This window comes from Aspergillus puulaauensis, chromosome 5 (assembly GCF_016861865.1).
Source record: "Aspergillus puulaauensis MK2 DNA, chromosome 5, nearly complete sequence".
NCBI classification, from domain to species: Eukaryota; Fungi; Ascomycota; class Eurotiomycetes; order Eurotiales; family Aspergillaceae; genus Aspergillus; species Aspergillus puulaauensis.
Window position 1 is genome coordinate 880,017 of NC_054861.1, and position 19,586 is coordinate 899,602.

Here is a 19,586-nt window from a genome sequence, read left to right on the forward strand (position 1 = left end):
GCAAACGGCTTCAGGTTGAAGTCTCAAAAGCCTTGACAAATGGTCTAGTTGCGACCGAAACCAGCTCAGCAAACCAGCTCAAATCGTAGAGAAGGTGAATGTAGCTGAGGAGAAGATAGAGCCTCCCCCGGCGTCGTTCTCCCAGTCGGCCTCTCTCCGCCTAACAGAACGGGAAAGCTGCGGGCACCGTCCCGATCGTCGGCGCTAGTCCTCTTTTGATGATGGTGATAAGGACACCCGTGGACCCCACGTGAGAGAAATTCCTTAGGTTAATAATTAGCACTACCTGGGAGAACATTGTTCGCAAACATTATCCCTTTGTTGATATCAATCTAGTCATCCTGTTTCATTATACTGCATGCTTCTACTATATGGATAGCAAATGCTGAAGATAGCAAAAATGTGATGATCTGACGGCCACCATAAAACTCTCTCTATACATCTTTTAATCCTCGGCATCAACCCATATCAGGATTCCCTTTTTATCTGACCGCATGTCTTCCGTCGGGAGCACCCGTAGAGACTTATTGAAATATGTATCTACAACGAGGAGTTGTGGTTGGATCCATAAGCCTCTTTTGGAAGCCAACAAATTATAACAGATGGTGTGTCGGCTCACAGGCGCTAGCTGGACGACCATTGTCTTTGGGCCACTGAAGGCAAAATGCTCACTAGCCTCCATGGTCAGGTTGAATGTAAGGAAGTGCAGTGACGGGTTTTCCAAGGTGTACTCCATGTGTATCAGCCCAGAAAGCTTATGTGATGGAATGGCAGAGGCGAGTACGCGGGGTTCACCAGCTGGTATCACAAACCGCGGTATTTCGAGTGTAGTTACTGTTAGGTCGCCACTTGCAGGAGACGAGCCACTTTCACTTCTTCGCCATTGGATTTCTAGAGCGAGGTTAAGTGCGGTGGGCCGCCGGTCACCCAAAACAAGCTTCCGGATATCCAAGATGAAATTGGAGTGGCGAAGCTCTTCAGGACGAATCACTAACTCGTCCGGACTGACGACTGCTTCAAATCCGATTTCAGAGGAAGCACCACCGTTGAGGCTCAACACGACAACAGACATTTTCTCGATAGCCAGCGGCTCACGGGCAAAAGAAACGACCTTTGTGTCAAGGCACCACCTTTGCTGCAGCCCTCCCGGCTTCGAGTCCTGCTGAGATCTGATCAAGTCATCAGCAACCGCGAAAAAGTCCGGCCATGGCAGCGGACTAAGTCGAGGCAGGAACTCATAATTTGCCTCGAATGGTCGAATTATGGGCACGGTTAACCGTGTAGTAGCGATTATGGGAGTTTGGACGTCAGAGACGAGATTGTACACGGCGGACACCTCGAGCTCATATTCAAAGCTGCTCTCGGTATTAGAAAGAACAACCGGTAGTTCACGTTGGGAAAAGGGTTGTACGGTCCCAATCGACCGCTTGACAAAGTGAGATGCTTCTTCTACCGGTGTATTAGATCCAGATTTAGAAGAGGTATCCTCATCGAGCCACGAAATCTTAGCTGAAGAATCAGGGCTGCCGAATAATCTGGTCTCAGCAATAACATCGGCAGCCTCATCTTCCCCATTATCGATCAGAAGGTTGAGGACAATATGTTCATTCGTATAATAAACGTTCTTAATGTTTGGAACTGTTAGTCGAATCTTAGGCGGTTTCGGTAGGATCTTGCAGCGGTTAATATCACGGCCCTTGCCAACCCGCCTACGAGTTGGCCCCTTTGCCGTTTCCTGCCACCAGGATGATTCTTGTTGAGTCAGATCCGTGATAGCACACGTGAGCTCAAATGCCTCTTCCGCAACCAGTAGAGCCACTGAAGCCACCCGAGATTCTCCTGCTTCCCGAGGGATAGATGTCAAATTATACACTTTCGTTTGGGAAGGCCCGATAGTAAGGTCCGCGATCCCAGTAAGCGCAGTCAGCCCACTTGTGGGTGACTGAAGAACAGATGAATCAGAAGTAGCGCTCGGATCGCGCAGTGAAGGTGATGATATAATGCATGGAGTAACGGTGTCTGTATCTGTATTCTGATCCGAATGTAACCGCATTGGACGAAGGCAGCCCTCAAAAGCGAGTTTAAGTACCGCAAAGCGAATGGGGGCCGACGACTTCTGGGCACAGGACCTCAGTACAAGCTGGCCTTGTAAGGGTTCACCAACATTGCCTTCGGCTTTCTGGAAGACAAAGGTTGCGATGACTAAATGAAGTCGCCGAGTGTTAGTTAACTTCTTTGCGAGTTTCAGGGGCATATGTTACCGCTCGAGACAATATCCTCCGCTTTAACCACAATAGATGGCTTTGGCTTTTCTGACGGGAGGTCTTCCAGACTTCGGTGAATATCGTAATGCCAGTTAGGCCGCGGCGGGAGCGCTAAAGAACAATTACAATGTCAGAAAACATGACCGAAAAGGAAAGAAAGAAAAAAAAAAAACTTAAAAGAAGGCAAAGAAGGCAAAGAAGCCTACCCCAGTTTATCAATTCCCAATCAACCCTTAAGACGGTTTCACTATCTTTGACTCGCAGCGCACATTCTCTCAAGGCCCAGGCAAACTTCTCCATAAGATACCACCATCCAGAATGCCGCCAAGTAAGGGCCGACCAAAGCGGACGGAGAGTTTCGTAAGCCTCTACCCACGAGTTCATACGCATGTACTCCTCTGCGATCTCCAGACTAAGACTCTCTGTCATTCGTACTTGATTTCTTTTTGAGAATTCGGCCAGTGCCGCCTTGAGAGCATCCAATATCAATGATGAATGGTCAAACCCACCAGTTCCGGTCTGCGAAGCTTCAACGTGAGATTCTGGTGCAAGATATGTGTCATAAAGGTAAGCCTTGTTAGCTATCTGAGATGCAGGAGCCTGTCCTGGTGGTATCCGATCTTCCGGAGGGATATTCTCCGCCAAGGCTCGCCGGTACACGGTATGTTTTGCTGAACGATATAACCAGTATCCTTCGTGGTGAAGCTGTTCCCACGGTGCGATTTCATTCCCAGGAGGATGCGGCTTTTCGTGCGGGACGAATATCGAGTTGTGCTCATTATACTGATCCTGGGAAATTCCAACAGATGTCAACTGTGGAATCTGAGCTTGATGAATGAGCTGAGCCATCACCAGTGACCACCTAGCTTCCCAAGCTTCCCAGCCGTAGTTCCTCGTCCCCTTCCCTCGCCTGTTCACAATGTCCTGTATGCGACTCCGGTGATATACCCATGCTCGTACCGCAGAAGTCGTATATCCGGTATGTAGTAGGCAACGAATTATGCGTATGGCAAGGGTGTCCGCTAACAGTCGGGCATCATTAAACTTCGGATCCCAGCCAGCGATGTTTTCAAAAACCTCTTCCCCAAACAGGGTATCGTATGCACTCTCGTAATTTTTAAGGGCCGCATCTATTTCCTGCCTAAATTCCGCAAATATCCCCATCTTGAATTCGTACCGCGTATTCCATCCTTGAAGCGACAATGTTTGAGAGGTTCCACTCGTTGGCGGGGCTGTTGGGGGTGGTATACTGCCCCTATTTCTTTTTCTCCGAGCGTGTTTGGATAGATCCCGATAATATTCCATCAACGAGGGCTGTAAAAGGGAGAGTAGAGACTTTGTGAATTCTCTCAGCTCCTCGGAGCTCACGTCGGGTGGAAGAATGAATATCGATTTTTGCTCTAAATTGGTTGCTCGCCGAATCCCCATGATCCGCTCGTCGACATCTCCCAGGTCATCAGCGTTAGTTTCCTCTGGCAGAAGAACGACAACGAAGCGGGTCTTGTAGCCAGAGGTGGACCACTCTTTTCTCAGGCTGTTTATTTCTATCTTCAGTTGATTATCACGCAAAGAGCTCATGGTTGAATCAAGGCAAAACGGGAAGAAGTTTATCACTGCAGCCGGAACCAGCTCCTGGTGTTTTGCAGCCCACAGAGGTGTCATTATGCCGTCAGGAAACGTTGGGGAGCTGGGTGTCAACGGGGATATAGGTGAATGAAGGATAAGGGAAGATCTATGGTGTCCGCTATGGTCTTGACTAGCCGTCGGACTCATGGGTGGAGATTTAGGGGGAGGGTTCGCCTTGCGCGGAGGGAGTCTGTAATTCTAAAGAAGAATTAGCAGGTTCATCAGTGATGGAGAGATGTCGAGATCGTGGGGAAAACGTTCAATGCGAATAGTGTAGGCGAATTCGAATAAGTATACAACGTACCCGTCCAACAGACTTTATTTTATATTCGACCCCGGGTCTTTCTCCAGAAACATCGTCCTGAGGGCTTCGCGACGCATCTTCAGCAAGGAATACATCCCGCAATTCCTCCGCAACTCCCCCCTCCAATGGCGGGAAATCGGACTCTATTAGAATGCCGTTCTCTTTCAGAAGCGGATACGGAGATGGTGAATCATTTGTGTGCGATTCCACGTGGGTGTCATCGGCCTCGAGGCCACAAAGCAGGATAAATGGGAAGTTATTGGCGACATAGGGTTGGGGGTAGGCGTCCATTGCGGACCAAAACTGCTGTGGACAGCGACGTGGTCACCGCATATCTTGGGATAACAATGTCTCGCACGGCCACTAGAGCCGATTATAGAAGTTGTGGGCGAAAACCGGGAGCTATGGGCGTTGTGGGTGAGCTTTGTTGATGCAATTGTCGTCGAAATGCTCGTGGCGGGGCCCTGCTCAGTTGTTGGCCTCAAGTTAAGACTCGGGCTAGCTCGCAACAGAACAAACCGTGTTTTGCCAAGCCGCAGCCTGAAGAGCAGCTCGGAGGTATACTCCGCTCAACTGGCGTGGGTTTATTATTTATTATTTATTTGACATTGCTTATTTGACATTAATTCATTTACAAAATAATCTGGGTAGAATGAATCGTAATTATTAGTTGTTTTCATGTTTTCATTGCCATTCTTTTTAGTTAAGAGTCCGACTATTTCCCACGCCTTTGCAGCTCAGCTACTCGTCTAAGTTACAAGGCACGAGTGTATGAGACATATTTACTAGAATATGGCGGTACAGTAAAACCTCCTTTACTAACCGTAAGTAACTCTATAGTAAGCAATTCTACACTAGTTATACATATCGTAAAATCTCTGCTGAATTCTTCTACATGAAAATGCTTAAAAATCGCTATAAGCGTGTTACCTACGGTGCCTCTCGTCTATACAAAGTTACTCATAAACAACCATGATTTATACTAATTTGATCTTCTTTTAGACAGATTCAAAGCTATTCCGGTTATATTTAAAGCTATTTTTACGTCACGACGACTCGGATTCCTACCAAGTCTACAAAACTCGGATTACTAGCCAAGAACTAGAGATTGTGCCTCAGATATTATTAGTTAACAGTTTAGGGGTACTTTTCAAGTTATATCTCTATCTCGAGCAATAAATTAATAGTAATCTGCCTGCTTTGTATTCGCTACAGTATTTAGAGAGGTCTCTAGAATGTCAAAAGTTCAATACTCAACACCAAAGCGATATTCGGGGGGGTTTTTTTGGATAGCAGAAAGTAATATTGCATGGTGGAGGTGCTATAAAGCTATCAGGATCAAAAATATGTATCGTTTTATATATATTGCTAATTAAAATCGCTATAAGCATTACTCCACTACACGCAATGAATTCCGCCAGCTCATTTAGATGCTTATAAAGAGGTTTTACTGGTATTTAACTACTACTAGTAACATCGTGCTAGTAGATCTCCCGTAGATATGACTGACGCTGAGTACCTGCTTATGGTGTATTTTGAAGTAGCGACATGGTATTATGGGACCTAGTGTCGAGAGTATTCTCGGGGATCTTGCCTTAATCTCACGCAGTTGACGTATATTAGCATTATTGTCAATTTGCCAGTCTGAAGCTCATGGCCCCTCGCAATGGTTTGTATATACGTACTATTGTACCGCCCTTGTCTCAAAGTCTACCTGAGGGGACGGGAGAGCTTCCATTGAAAGGTGCAGAGACTAATCTCAGACCAGCGGATAGAAGCTTTGCTCCACGCACGAGGCGCCTCAGCGCAAATCGAGACTAAAAACTTACTTGATGGAGACTCGTGCCGTGCATCCTCCAGTTATCCAGTGTCACCCAACATCATCTCATTGAACCATGGCTTGTTTGGATTCGATCTCCAAAAATCTTCCTCCCGGAGGGAGAACAAGAGCCGTCGAAACGATACCTAGGTTTTCATCACAGGGGCACAGGCCGACCGACCAATCTATTCTCTGCTCCCAGCCTCCCACCCGATCATCTCCAGGCTTGCTCCCAGGGCAACTCTTGGACTTATCGCGATCAGTCGCCTGATTGGCAAGGCTGGTTTCGAGTGTGAGGACTGAGGAGCACAGAGGCAACTCACGAGTCGCACGTCCTCAAATTTGGATCTGCGAACCGTGTGGAGCGTGCAGCAGGAAGAGTTCAGCTTTTGGGAAAGGATCAGTGGGTCTCTGGGGGTCCGGCTTGAGCACCGGGCCATTCCTGATTCGAGCATTTTGATTCCCTTTGGTCGACCCTCTCAAGGGATGAAAAAGATATTCTCCAAGGGGTCGCAGAGTCACAGACATTGCTGCACATCGCGCCTTATGGAGGGGGCGTTTCGACCTTTTACTGCTCTGGTTCTCTCTTTTCCAGTTTCTTATCACTCCCTCCACGACCCTGACTTTTTTTTTTGTTTCATCGATAGACTTTAGATCCCTTCTGCCCCTCACTGAGCTTTATCTGCAGTGCATATCTTGTCTCAATTTCTGACGACCTCCTTTTTGGGATATTTTGCCTTTTCCTCCCCATTCGTTTGCCTGATCTCAACAACACCTAGTAGTTCCATTAACTGCTAAGTCCTCGTTGCTTTTCTCGTCTCCCATCATAGGACTATCTGTATGAGGTTTTTGTTTGTCTAGATCTGCGCTTGCAGTTCCACCTCCCTGGTTTCTCCAGCTCTGAACGGGAACCTTCAAGGCTTGAAGTTAAAGCTCTCCTCCGGCAAGGAGTGTGGCTCGCCCTGGATTCTTCCAAATCTTCCGGTTTAGGTTCACTTGCTCCATACTCTCAACCTCACTGGCACGCGCGTGGTGCGTCAATCAGCCATTATTGATCCACGCCGTTGAGCTAGTTCCGTCGCCCTTCAATTCCTGGTCTTTCCACTGGATCATGCAAACTCGCACTATCCTCTCGCATATATCGTCGTCGGTGACTGTCCACTGGGTCTGAGGAGGTGGAGAGGCAACATTCCGAGAGACCTTACTAGTACTACCTATAATAGCCGCGGTCAATAGTCGCCATGGATCGTGCGGAGAACCAGCAACATTCCGCAACCATCGCGGAAGCCCCTGTCCAGTCTTCGCTGCTCGCAAGACGTCGCAAAAACGACCGTTCACGCGCGCATGCTGGGAATCCTTCTACAGCTGCTGACCCGACCTCTCCGGAGGTAATTACTTCGTTAATATCCTCCCTTTCAGCAATTTCTGTGCCCGTACAATCGCATTTCGACTTGAACGTCCCACGCATTGACTCGGAAACCGACCCTTCATCCCCAGTTTATTTTCCACCTGAGAACCTTGACGTTTCCGACCAGCGCCCACCTAGCGAGCATGGGTTTGGTGTGACTTACGGTTCGCACAACTCAGCCGAAGAGCAGCCACCACATACCCCCTTCCTGCACCCAGATGATGCCGCAGCGTCGCCAGTTATTCGCATGGCACGGGCGCCACCGTCTCCAAAATCCCCAAAATCTCCCAAGTTCAAACTGAATCCCGAGCGACCTGCGTCTGCTGGAAGACCGACTTCGCGAAGCTCGTATAATTCCCACAGGGCCACATTTGAGGATCCTGCGTTTGGCACGATCACAGCAGAACCTGGCCCTCAAAAAGTATCAACAGCGGCGAGTATCCATTCGACGAGCTCTAGAAAAAGTCTAAAAAGCCTTCTAAAAAAACCATCGCGCGAATTTGCTGGCGAGAAGGACAAACAAATTGAACGACTCCGCAAAACGAATAGCTACACGGACGGCTTAAGGCACAACGTTCCACGCAGTAGGGCTAGCTTGCGGTCCCTGCATTCAATGGCCGACGTGGTTGAAGAAGGACGGCCCACTCAGTTTGCAGTGGATGCATCCCGGGAGCACTCTATCAGCACTCCCACAGGAATGGAGCGCCCCTCGTTACAAAGCAACCACGACAGCGCACCAAGCACACCTGGGGGAATTGGAAGTGGAAGAATTATCCCTGCTCGAGAGTCGTCCTTGCGACACGGCTTTTCTTCCAGTCCGAAACACCGTAAAAGCGGTCGTCATAGTCGATATTCATCAACCGCTAGCAAGGAAGTCAAAACGGATAGTGGTATCTCAGGCGTTGGCAACGAAACCGAACAAGTGACAAGGAGGATTCAAGAGCTGAAAGATCAACAGCAGAGAATAAAAAGCGAGCTAGAAACTGATAATACGCCACAGCATCCGATAAAGGAACCGACAAGCGTGCAACCGCCACCCTCACGGGCGCGGAGTGATACCGGCGGCAGCATCGTGCAACATGAATTGATCATTGATGAGAGTGCTCCATCTCCGGCTATTCTTACTGGGAGAAGCCGATCATTCCCTCGCAATAGCCCCCAGGTCGCGCAGAGACCGACCATCGTGTCATCCCAATCTTTTGCGACAAGACAGTCCTTCGACCGACCAGATCCCATGGAGAAGCTGCGGAACAGACGCTCTGTGGAGTCTCAACAGGCACCACGAGTACATAAACGGTCCCCATCCGGTCCAACTTCTCATGCCCGTTCTTCAGTTGTAGGCGAAGACCGCCCATCAAGTGCAGACTCGGTCAATCTTGCTGTGTTTGAATATGTAGCCTCGCCGAAGCTAACACAAAGGGTACGTCATCCTACAAGCGGCCGTGTGATAGCATTTTCAGAAGTTGGTGATCCCAAAGGTCATATGGTACTTTGCTGCCTCGGCATGGGGTTAACAAGATATTTGATGGCATTCTATGACGAGCTGGCACGATCTCTTGGCCTCCGGCTTGTGACGCTGGATCGGCCTGGAGTTGGTGAAAGCGGCCCTTACGTGAGCGATGCTGGGACACCTCTCAGCTGGCCTGGTAAGTTCACTACCATAGCTGCGACTATGACGGCGCTAACTTTTCCAGATGATGTTGCAATCGTTTGTAACCATTTAAAAGTCACCAAATTTTCTATTTTAGCACATTCAGCGGGTGCTATTTATGCCCTTGCTACAGCTCTAAGAATACCACAACATATCCGCGGTCGTATCCACCTATTGGCGCCGTGGATCCCCCCTTCTCAACTTTCCAACATTGGGTCATACAAGACCCCTGTTCCAAACAATGCAGTACCTTATTCGCATCGGTTCCTTCGGGCCTTGCCAACCTCATTCCTCAAAATCGCCAATTCGAGCTTCATGAGTGCCACGAGCGCAAGTCTTACATCCAGTCTTCCCAAGTCTCCGCGACGAAGCAAGCGCCGTGCCACCATGAAAGATGGCTCTCGACCAATTTCTCTTGAAGCCAAGGATGGAAAACAACAGTCGGAGAAAGACTTCAAATCAATGGATAGCATCCATGTGACCCGCAACGTCAATGGATCTAATGATGGAAAGACCCAGGTTATTACCAGCCAGACTGCAATTGACTCCGAGGAACGTGAACGCCAATCAGACTACGATAACCGACTGACGCATAAAATATGGGAATTAGCCACAACCCACGCCAATCCCGCTGTTGACTTGTTAGTTTGCTTAGAGCGTCAGCAAGCAATCGGATTCCAATACGTGGATATCACCCGGAATGTTGTAATTCACCATGGAAGTCGAGACACTCGTGTTCCCGTTGATAATGTCCGATGGTTGGGTCAGACTATGCGGCGCTGCGAGGTCCGGGTCCTCGAAGGTGAGGGCCATGGACTGATGGCTTCAGCCGCAGTAATGGGCAATGTCCTTATGGAGATTGCTAAAGAATGGGAAGATTGGATGACTCTCGTTCAAGGCAAGCGCAGAGCGACACTTGGCACTCGTTCTGGGGCCATGGTTGCAGCCTAGTCTTAAGCCACCACCTCCCTGGGAGAGACCAGCCAAATAAAGAAAGAAAATGAAAACACCCTGGATCAAAAGGTGGATATATGACTATACGGCCTTCACTTGATTGGCATTACGCTGGGTGGTAGGGGAGTTTTGCGAGCACCACCGCTGCGGGCTCTGCGGTTGTTCTCCATCTTCTCGAACGGAATTGATTTCCTTGCATCTACTTATATGTACCTCAGAACCCCTTATATCCCTGTCTCTTCTTATTATTACTATTGTTTCCACTTTTTTGATCATGATACCATTGATTACAAAACCACACCCGATATCATAGATATTTCATAATCTAATTCATAATAGAAAAGGTTGAACCAAAAACCGCTCTACAGTTAAGTATGATTAGTGACGATGAGTAAAGTTACGGAATGCTCTCTGAATAGAACCACAATGCTGCCTTTTTTCTAAGGTCAATATATCTGTGACACCAGGTTCCTGCATCCATAAGTTTGATAGCTACCAGCCGATAATTTGCGAACTTCCAATTCTCGTACTCACGAGGTGTCCATGGGACTATCGATGTACCGCCTGCACGGGCCGCCTCGGGGCTCATTTCAACTTCCCCCACACGCCAGGGAACTCCAAAAAGATAACACTGTCGACCGAGACACCATTTCTCTGGCTCCAACATTGGTTTTTCAAGGCTCTTTTGACCACTCCCCAAGCCACACTACGCCTCCGGACCTTTGCGCGCTCGCCAAATGTTCGGTCTTGACTCGCGCCGGCCCCCCTATGACCTAACCCGTTATCAACGCATGTTCTACTTTTGAAGAGATCTTGACCAATGCTACCAACATACACACTCGCTTAAAAGCCACAGTCGCGATCCCATAATAAGTGGGCCATTACAGCTTCCTATTTCGAATTGAAGTGTCCCACCCTCACCTTCCGAAATGATCTCCCAGAGGCGCATTCGGGTTCTCATCGTGACGACGCTGGCCGTGTTCATATTGTACCTGCACTACTCTGTATGCAACTCATCTCCTATCCTACAAGACCATCCCAGTAGTGTCTAATGTGTGGGAATACACAGGGTGAAAGCCAAAGCATTCAAAACCAGAAATTCTACCAGTCGACCGTTGCCGCAATAAACGCGGAGAAGGCGAACGCGGGCAACGCAGAGGCGGGACATCATCTACCGAATACGAACAAGGAACAACCGTCTGAGGCGTATACTTACGTTGATGGAGGTGATGATAAGCAGGAACCAGCGATCCCTAAGGCACAACCGGAGGCGAAGGAGCAACCGAAGACACCTGAGGACCAGGATACCGAGGAGATTCCTATTGCGGGTCGGACGAAGATGACGGTGCTTAAGGGAAAGGACCAGGATAATGGTCGCGTCGGGGCTGAGGTTGAGGCTGAAGGCGTACCTACAAAGGACGAGGCCGAGGACGAACAGGAGAAGAAAAAGAAACAGCAAGAACTTGAGGATGAGCAAGTGAAAGCGAAGGCTGAGTTGAACGGGATATTGAAGCGGTCGCCAAGTAAGTTTGCGCTCATCTTCGGTTGCGTTTTCTCCTATTGTTCCTGTGACTGACGCTCTACAGTTATCATCTTTTCGAAATCCTATTGCCCGTTTAGCAAGAAAGCCAAGAAAATTCTCCTAGAAAAGTACTCAATTGTACCCGCTCCTTTCGTCGTCGAACTGGACCAGCACCCGCTTGGTTCGCAACTACAGTCGCTTCTAGGAGAGAATACAGGCCGTCAAACGGTCCCAAACATCCTAGTGAACGGGAGGAGTATTGGCGGCGGGGATGATATCGTTGCACTAGACGATCATGAAGAACTCGCGTCAAGATTGAAGAGTCTAGGTAGTAAGTGGCTTCAAGAAGTCAAACGGAAGGAGACCGATAGCACCGATTAAGCCTGACCAATATTCTCTATTAACTTCGGCAAACCCTGCCTTTTGGTGAGCGGTCTTGGCACGGATAGCAGAGATGTTGAAGATGGGATGTCATCATTATTTTTCTTCCTTGTATATATTTTAGTATGATTGATGATGTGATAATGTGTAATAACAAATCTGCCAACAATCTAATCGGCGACCAGGCGGGTAAAATGCCTTTCAAACAGGGCTGCATACTTCGAGGAAGACTTGAAGTGGTCCTTGATACTAAAGAGGAACCCTAGAACCTAACGGACACGCTAAGCCCGATTCGACGCTAAGCGACGCACAACCCCGTGATTCGCGATTTCGCTCCACCACCACCGGGAAAGATTGTGTGCGCGGCTTTCGACTGATTTTCGATCTTCTCGACGACCCGACTGCTCGACGACAACGACAACCTGCCCCCTCGGACATTTTAAGCCCACGCAGCAGTCAAGATGCGGTACATTCACTCCGAGGAAACGCTGCCGATTCCCGACAATGGTGAGCTTGCGACCCTGGTTTCTTTATCAGCACTTTGAGTTGGGAGGAAGATGCACGACGTTATGGATTGAGAGATGGTTGTTGGCCGCACCGGGAAAGACAAAACAGTCATACCCCGGCGGCAGGGATTGCGACCTCTTTGGAAGAGCCGGATTGTTCGGTCGTTGCGAAGAAGGAATTGTGGTGGTGCTCGTCTTGCTGAACACAGACTGACTCGAATTCCTCTATAGTGAAGGTTCACATTCGTTCGAGAATCGTGACCGTTGAGGGTCCCCGAGGTATGCATACCCAATATTGCACCTAGATCGTCGGCTTTCAAGCCTTGAATGTTTCGGCGCCTGGAATCGAATGGCATTGACGAGTATTCTTTATAGGCAAGCTTACCAAGGATCTCTCTCACATTGCCGTCACCTTCGGGCGCCCCAAGAAGGACCTTATCTCCATTGAGATGCACCACGGCTCCCGCAAGGGTGTCGCAACCCTCCGTACCGTCCGCACCATCATCAACAACCTTATCATCGGTGTCACCAGGGGCTTCAAGTACAAGATGCGTTACGTCTACGCTCACTTTCCCATCAACGTGAACATTGAGAAGAACGCCGAGACTGGCCAGTCCGACGTCGAGATCCGGTATGCAACTTTTTCTGCGGTCGGATAGGACCTGTTTTGCGCTTTTTGGGGAAGAGTAAAATATGTTACTCAGTTCTTTGACTTGCGCAAATCAGTCATATTTGGCATGGACATATTGAATTGTTGTGCTAATTTGTATTCAGTAACTTCTTGGGTGAGAAGTACGTCCGCCGCGTGGTCTGCCAGCCCGGTGTCGATATCCAGACCTCTCCCAACGTCAAGGATGAACTCCAGCTCTCCGGTAACTCCCTGGAGGCTGTTTCCCAGAGTGCCGCCGACATCCAGCAGATCTGCAGAGTCCGCAACAAGGATATCCGAAAGGTGAGGGATAGCGAACCCAGTGGACGGAATGCATTACTAACTATCGCTTCAGTTCCTTGACGGTCTGTACGTGTCTGAGAAGGGTAACATCGTTGAGGAATAGATGTAATGTCCGCTTGGTGGGTAGTTAGGGTGTCTGGAGATTCCTTTGTATTTTCGCCGTATTGCACCAGGAAGCAAAGCGAAATGAAATCCAAAAATTCAAGACCATGAAATTCATATATGCCCTTTTTTTTCTTATGTGTCCACGGATATGGCGCTTTCTTAGCTGGGGGCGTGTTGTGTAGAGCAAAAACGAAGTTCATTCTTGTTACAGCACACATCCACGTGTATTGAAACCAGGGCGGGAGTAAAAGTATTTTAGGGTCATGAGTGTAGTGGTAAAACCCCGGAAATGCTGGAACCCGGGAGTGCCTTGTGGGTGTTTTGCTTGTGATGCAAGGCTGCATGCCACTTCAATCCACCTCTTCACACAACTTGACCCCGTCCCCCATGGCCTCCCTGTCAACCTCGTGGGTAGCAAGCAAGCATGTGAATCAGACCGCGGGGGGATATCCTAAATGACTTCATCTTCTCATCGCGATTAGGATCAAACCGCCCTCCATGGCTGTTTACGCTTTGATCTTCGCTGTCATCAGCATGGTGCTGGATGTGACGTTGTTCTGGAAAGAAGTAATTTCCACCCACTGCGCACATTCCACCGATCTATACTGATTGTTTGTCTCTATATAGCGACTTTTCTCGTGGTGGAGATCCAAGTCTCCCCGAACTAGACTGCGCCATGAGTTGACAATATCAACTAACTACGAAGACTGGGAAGAGTCGGCATTCGAATTGGACGAGCTTCTCAGCTTGGATCTATGGTGATACTCTCTCTGATGTCGAAGAAAGAAAAAAAAACTCCTCCACTATCTCTAACATGTTACAGGCGCCAAAACCCATCAAGCAAGCACTATGATTCTCGCCTCATCATGGGCAGACTGACAGCTCTGATGACCGCTCGGGAAGACGATGACATCTTCACGCTGGTCAACCTTCTTCGATCCGGCCTCGTCCGCAACCTTGGCAATATCACCTCACCCAAACTCTTTTTACATGCCAACGCGGGCACAAAACTGTTGATTGACGACTACATCACACAAGTCGCACTCTCCATTCAGCATGTGATAGCAGTACAGACCGCCCCGGTGCACGACAGCGGGTTTACCTCCCAGGCCAAGGTGGAGTTGCTACACGATACACGTCAAGCATTTGGAAGAACGACGCTACTTCTCCAAGGTGGTTCGATTTTCGGGCTTTGTCATCTTGGTGCCGTCAAGGCCCTCCATCTGCAGGGCCTCCTGCCGCGTATTATCACGGGCACGGCGACGGGAGCTCTCATCGCGGCACTAGTTGGTGTGCACAACGAGGAAGAGCTGCTGGGCGTCCTAGATGGCGAAAATATCGATCTTTCTGCTTTCAGCCGACAACGGGATGGAACTCAGGCTTCATCCTGGTCTAGCCATTGGTTATTTCCGTCAAGCTTCGCAAATAGTGGACTGATGACCCTGGTGCGGCGTACAAAGCGGTATTTTAGCAAAGGTTACTTCCTTGAAGCCGAAGTTTTGGAAGAATGCGTTCGCGCCAACTTGGGTGACCTCACATTCGAAGAGGCATATGCTAGGTCCAAACGCATCTTGAATATCACTGTCGCAACATCGGGCCGGAGCGGAACACCAAACCTCCTCAACTACTTAACGGCACCGAATGTGGTACGTTCCATTTGCCAATTTCATAGATGTACCCCAGCTAACCACCTGAAACCACAGCTAATCTGGTCTGCTGCGGTTGCTTCCAATGCAACCAACAACTCCCTCTACCCTCCCGTAACAATATACTGCAAGGATGAAACCGGCTCTATCGTTCCCTGGCCCCACAGCGAGGACGTCATTTTCAAGCCCTGGCGTCACACCCACTATGAAGAAGGCGAATCTCCGCTTTCTAGAATTGCTGAGCTCTTCAACGTAAACCACTTCATAATATCCCAAGCACGTCCATACATAATCCCTTTTCTCCGCTCAGAGCTCAACTTCCTTGACCGGCGGCCTACAACAGGTCACTGGAATATAACTCGGTCCCTGGCTCGCCTAGTTGCTCTTGAAATCGGACACCGTCTCCGACAACTCAACTATATCGGTCTCTTGCCATCTCCGCTAGCAAGACTTCTCATCGAGGAGTCAGTCCCCGGATCCCACCTAACCCTAGTTCCAGACCTAAGACTGCGTGATTTTCCCAAACTCTTCCAGAACCCAGACCAAGCTAGCCTGGCCCATTGGATACTCAAGGGGGAACGCGGCGTATGGCCTGCTGTCTCCGCACTGAAGGTGCGATGCGCCGTGGAAATCGAGCTCGACAAAGGGTACCAAGTCGTTCGAAGACGGAGGCCAGCTGCTGAGACTCTAGGCCCAGGCCTAGGGATATCGACGGTGCCGCCGCAGGCAACGACTACGGCGGCGGGATCGGACTGTTTGATACAAGGCGTGCCGCGGCCACAGCCGAATGAGGGTGTTCCGAGGCAGCGACTGGGCTATAGTATTGACCTTGCGGGTGTAAAGGATAGGGGTCCAAGCGTTACGTTGACAAGTCCTGATCAGCCTTACTCCTGATTTGGGTTCGATTTAGGTGTCCATCTACTGAAGTTTCTTGCAGCTCTCGAGAATGTATTCATAAGCATTATGTACTGTACCATTAAATTTGTCAAGAACTCAAGTTGGTAGCAGGGATTGATGATATTCAAGTATTACCGAACCCATGGATTAACAGACCAGAAGAAGCCGTTTTGAACAACCAAAAAGAGCCAAGGATATATAGAACACAGCATTTAAAAAACAAAGCAAATGGATATCGAATGTGATCAGGCAACAGCGCGACGAGAGAGTATGTGAGTAGGTAGTACGCGCTTTACAAGCTTTACAAGCGCGTAGTGTCTAACTCAGTCAAGCCGAAGTCTGGGGGCGCTCTTCCCGCTGGCGGGAATGGCCACGGAGGGACGCTGCTGCTGCATAGAGGGAGCGCGAACGAGATTGTGGTCGTTCATCGGCTTCTGATCGAACGTACGACAAGGAAGGAACTTTGTTGAAGTCAGTTTCATAATTCAATAATTCTCGGAGCGTGAATTCGCATAAGAGTAAAAAACATACCGCTAAATCCGTAGCCATGAGCAGCCCCTTCTCTGTTTTGAGGGCTGATTTCCACGCGGATGGCAATGTTCAGTCCGCCATGCATATCGCCTGTGCTGCCAACACCGTCCGCGGCCGGGTGAGCGGAACCGGCCGTCGACTCACCTTTGTGCAACGGAGAATGTCCATCCTTAGGAATTGGGAGTCGCTCGGCGGTTTGCTGTGCCGCATCCCCATTGGTGGAGGGCGTCTCAATTTCTGTTATGCAGGCATAGTTGCGAGAGGGCATGGTGACCTTGTTCCAAGAGGCACTCTTCTCTACTCCTCCTGGTTGACCATCGATGAAGTCCATCAGTGTTTCATCGGTATTTGGATCCAGGTGGTGAATCTTATTTCTCCGAGCCAGAAGGTTTGCAACAGCCTTTGGAGGTGGCTTGTTGGTGATGGCGCTACTGACAACGTTCACCATGTACCGAGGGTCATTCTCACTATGAATACCCAGCTTAGGGTTTGCGTAGAATCGCCCGACGGCCGCCAAGTGCACGTCACCTCCCAGGATTGTTATGCGGACGGAATGGTTCTTGGAGAACTCCTGAAGGCGTTGGATGAATTGTCTGCGCTCCCGCTTATGCTGGCGGGCTGTGTAGTGGTCATCAAGATCATCCAGTAGATCCACCTGGCCATCAAATTGATTGAAGAGACCACCGGCAAGCCCAAATCGCTTGTTCAATAATCGAATGGGAGCAATGATAGGTGAGCTTAGAATATTCTCGAGCCATGCCAGGCGTGGGTAAGCTATTGGGACACCTAAAAGCACGACCAGGTGTTTAATATCGCCATGTGCGGCCGAAACCTCTTGTTCTAGCCTAGAGAAAATAAGGTCGTAGGTGTCCGGATAATTTACCTGGTGGCGGGTACGTTCTGTACGCGCATCCACACCGATGAAGGCCATGCGTTTCCCAAGACGCATGTACAGATTCCGACTCTTCTCCTCAACGTACGGGCCAGGGCGCTTGCCAATGATCCAGCTGTTATCATCTGCCTCGTTCTCAAGCACAAAGGTGTTCTCCAACTGTCGGGGATCGGCGCCTGCAGTACCGTTGACAGCTTGCATAGTTTGCGGAGCATCGGTGGTGTAGGTAGATTTGGGTGGCGGAATGTGATGTTGGAACAAACAATAGTATTTGAACGCAACTCCACCGATGCCACGGAAGACGGAGCACTTCATGAAGTGGTCAGTGTAAGAGCCGAACCCGTCAATGATATCGTGGTCGTCCCAGATATTGATCTGAGGGATCCGTCCGTTCGCCTCTTTGAAGGGCTCAGTAGAGTACCACCGGACATAGTTCGCAAAGTAGTACTCATCGCACCTAGCCCGCATGTCATTGTCAAAGGAGTGCGTGCGCCTTTTGTGCGGGTTGGATATGGAGGTCCATTCCTTCAGCGGACCGTCAACGCGGATACCGTCATTATAGATCTGGTCGCCACCACCAATCATAACGTGGAAAGGCTTCCGCGCGTGCACACGTAATACGTCACTCCACAAATTTGGACCGACCCAGGCGTCCATGTCCGTGCCCACGGAGAAGCCATTGCAGGAATGGAACATGAGGCGCATGGACTGGGTGCGCGAAGGCACGACGAAGTCCCAAGGCGAATGGATCTCACCACTCTCGACATAGCGGAGACCAGGAATAGTGTATGACCATCGCACCTCGTAGTCTTCCAGAGGTAATGTGAGAGAGAAGCGCCAGAAGGCTTTCTTGGGGTCTTCAAAAAGGCGCTGGCCGTCAATCGCAACGCCCTGGGTGTTTGCGACAGCCTCTATGAGTGCTGGGTCGGGGGCAACAGGACCGGCTTGGCGTAGGAATAGTCGAGGTTGGGACTGGCCGGGCTTTGTGACAATCAGGACGCTTCCGCGCCAAATGGACGAAGAGGGCGTAACATCCATGTTCTTGAAGTTCAACAGGGGGCCGCAAGTGACGTCGACCTGAGCGTCGGGCTCAGAAACACCGGCATTGGGGGCAACGCCTGGGACAGAAACATTGATTTGTTAGTTAAAACAAAAAAGAAGCCATCCATAGTGTTCGGTAGATGATTACCTGAGTAGGCCATTATTACTCGGAGCAAAGTAAGACGGAATTGAACGAGCGCGAACCCGTCACAGACGGAAATTAACTGGTAGCACGCGATGCGAAAAGAAGTAAAAGTACAAAGGGGGTATCCAGAAGAAACCAATTGACGAATATGGTAACGGGGGAGGGGAGAAGAGAGGAGGCGAAGAGCAGGGGGGTTAAGAGACTCAGAGGACAGAGACTCAGCTGTTGGTGGAGCTGAAACTGGGCCCAGGTATTATTATTAGGGAACCTTGTTTGGAAGGAAGGTTGGATCCAGGGACCAACAGAACCGGCCACATTAATACACAGCACCTCTTCATAAAAATCTTGTTCACAGACTAGCACGGCTAGTAGATAAGTTAATTAGCATGGATCATGAATTCATAATGAAGCAAGAAGAACAAGAGACTAGGCAGCACAATTGGCACCCCTGTGATTAAATCTGCCTTTATGCCCAGCTCGGCTTCCGATCCTCAGGTCAAACAAGGCTCGTGGCACGCGGCCCACGGATCCCCAGTAGGGCTGACAACGGCATCCCAAACCTCGCGATCTACAACAGTATCTATCAAGACCAACGGAAGATATCTTCGATGAGCGCTCTTGCTGGGCCGTTTGATATTCAGGTCATGCTCTGTAACCCTGCAAAATGCCCGTGACCGCATGATGCCACGAGAGCAGAGCATACCTTGTATGGGGCTGCGCTGAGCCACACCCCAGCCACCCCTCACTGTGGCTGGTTCGGTGCCAAGGCAGGAGAAACGAAGGATAACTGATGATGACGCAGCCAGAGAGCCAGTCGGACTTGGATCGGGCAATGATGGTGCAGATGCGATCGCGCATCAAGCAGTTCACTGGCTCTCCGAATTTTTTGCTGGACGCGAACCTCGGTAGCGCAGAAATGAGATTATGAATCCAAATCCATGA

General features: G+C 49.6%; 6 protein-coding genes across 6 annotated transcripts; 4 read left to right on the forward strand and 2 right to left on the reverse strand.

Annotated features, from left to right (window-relative positions):
• Positions 1 to 445: 445 nt before the first annotated feature.
• Positions 446 to 4,485, reverse strand: APUU_50329A (uncharacterized protein; the record flags this gene model as incomplete). Its single annotated transcript, XM_041705314.1, has 4 exons — positions 446 to 2,202; positions 2,262 to 2,375; positions 2,471 to 4,088; positions 4,195 to 4,485. The coding sequence occupies 4 exons, from the start codon at positions 4,483 to 4,485 to the stop codon at positions 446 to 448; spliced, it is 3,780 nt and encodes a 1,259-aa protein (XP_041557812.1).
• Positions 4,486 to 7,254: 2,769 nt separating this feature from the next.
• Positions 7,255 to 10,023, forward strand: APUU_50330S (uncharacterized protein; the record flags this gene model as incomplete). The annotated part of the gene is made up of 2 exons (XM_041705315.1): positions 7,255 to 9,067; positions 9,116 to 10,023. 2 exons carry the CDS (start codon positions 7,255 to 7,257, stop codon positions 10,021 to 10,023), a joined length of 2,721 nt encoding a protein of 906 aa, XP_041557813.1.
• A 932-nt stretch (positions 10,024 to 10,955) lies between these two features.
• Positions 10,956 to 11,929, forward strand: APUU_50331S (glutaredoxin; the record flags this gene model as incomplete). Its single annotated transcript, XM_041705316.1, has 3 exons — positions 10,956 to 11,030; positions 11,096 to 11,549; positions 11,613 to 11,929. 3 exons carry the CDS (start codon positions 10,956 to 10,958, stop codon positions 11,927 to 11,929), a joined length of 846 nt encoding a protein of 281 aa, XP_041557814.1.
• A 461-nt stretch (positions 11,930 to 12,390) lies between these two features.
• RPL9B (60S ribosomal protein uL6) lies at positions 12,391 to 13,490 on the forward strand (the record flags this gene model as incomplete). Its single annotated transcript, XM_041705317.1, has 5 exons — positions 12,391 to 12,436; positions 12,667 to 12,714; positions 12,811 to 13,066; positions 13,210 to 13,387; positions 13,440 to 13,490. The coding sequence occupies 5 exons, from the start codon at positions 12,391 to 12,393 to the stop codon at positions 13,488 to 13,490; spliced, it is 579 nt and encodes a 192-aa protein (XP_041557815.1).
• A 500-nt stretch (positions 13,491 to 13,990) lies between these two features.
• APUU_50333S (triacylglycerol lipase family protein) lies at positions 13,991 to 16,032 on the forward strand (the record flags this gene model as incomplete). Its single annotated transcript, XM_041705319.1, has 4 exons — positions 13,991 to 14,059; positions 14,120 to 14,250; positions 14,316 to 15,138; positions 15,196 to 16,032. The coding sequence occupies 4 exons, from the start codon at positions 13,991 to 13,993 to the stop codon at positions 16,030 to 16,032; spliced, it is 1,860 nt and encodes a 619-aa protein (XP_041557816.1).
• Positions 16,033 to 16,362: 330 nt separating this feature from the next.
• Positions 16,363 to 18,660, reverse strand: APUU_50334A (uncharacterized protein; the record flags this gene model as incomplete). The annotated part of the gene is made up of 3 exons (XM_041705320.1): positions 16,363 to 16,496; positions 16,567 to 18,576; positions 18,648 to 18,660. The coding sequence occupies 3 exons, from the start codon at positions 18,658 to 18,660 to the stop codon at positions 16,363 to 16,365; spliced, it is 2,157 nt and encodes a 718-aa protein (XP_041557817.1).
• Positions 18,661 to 19,586: the final 926 nt, after the last annotated feature.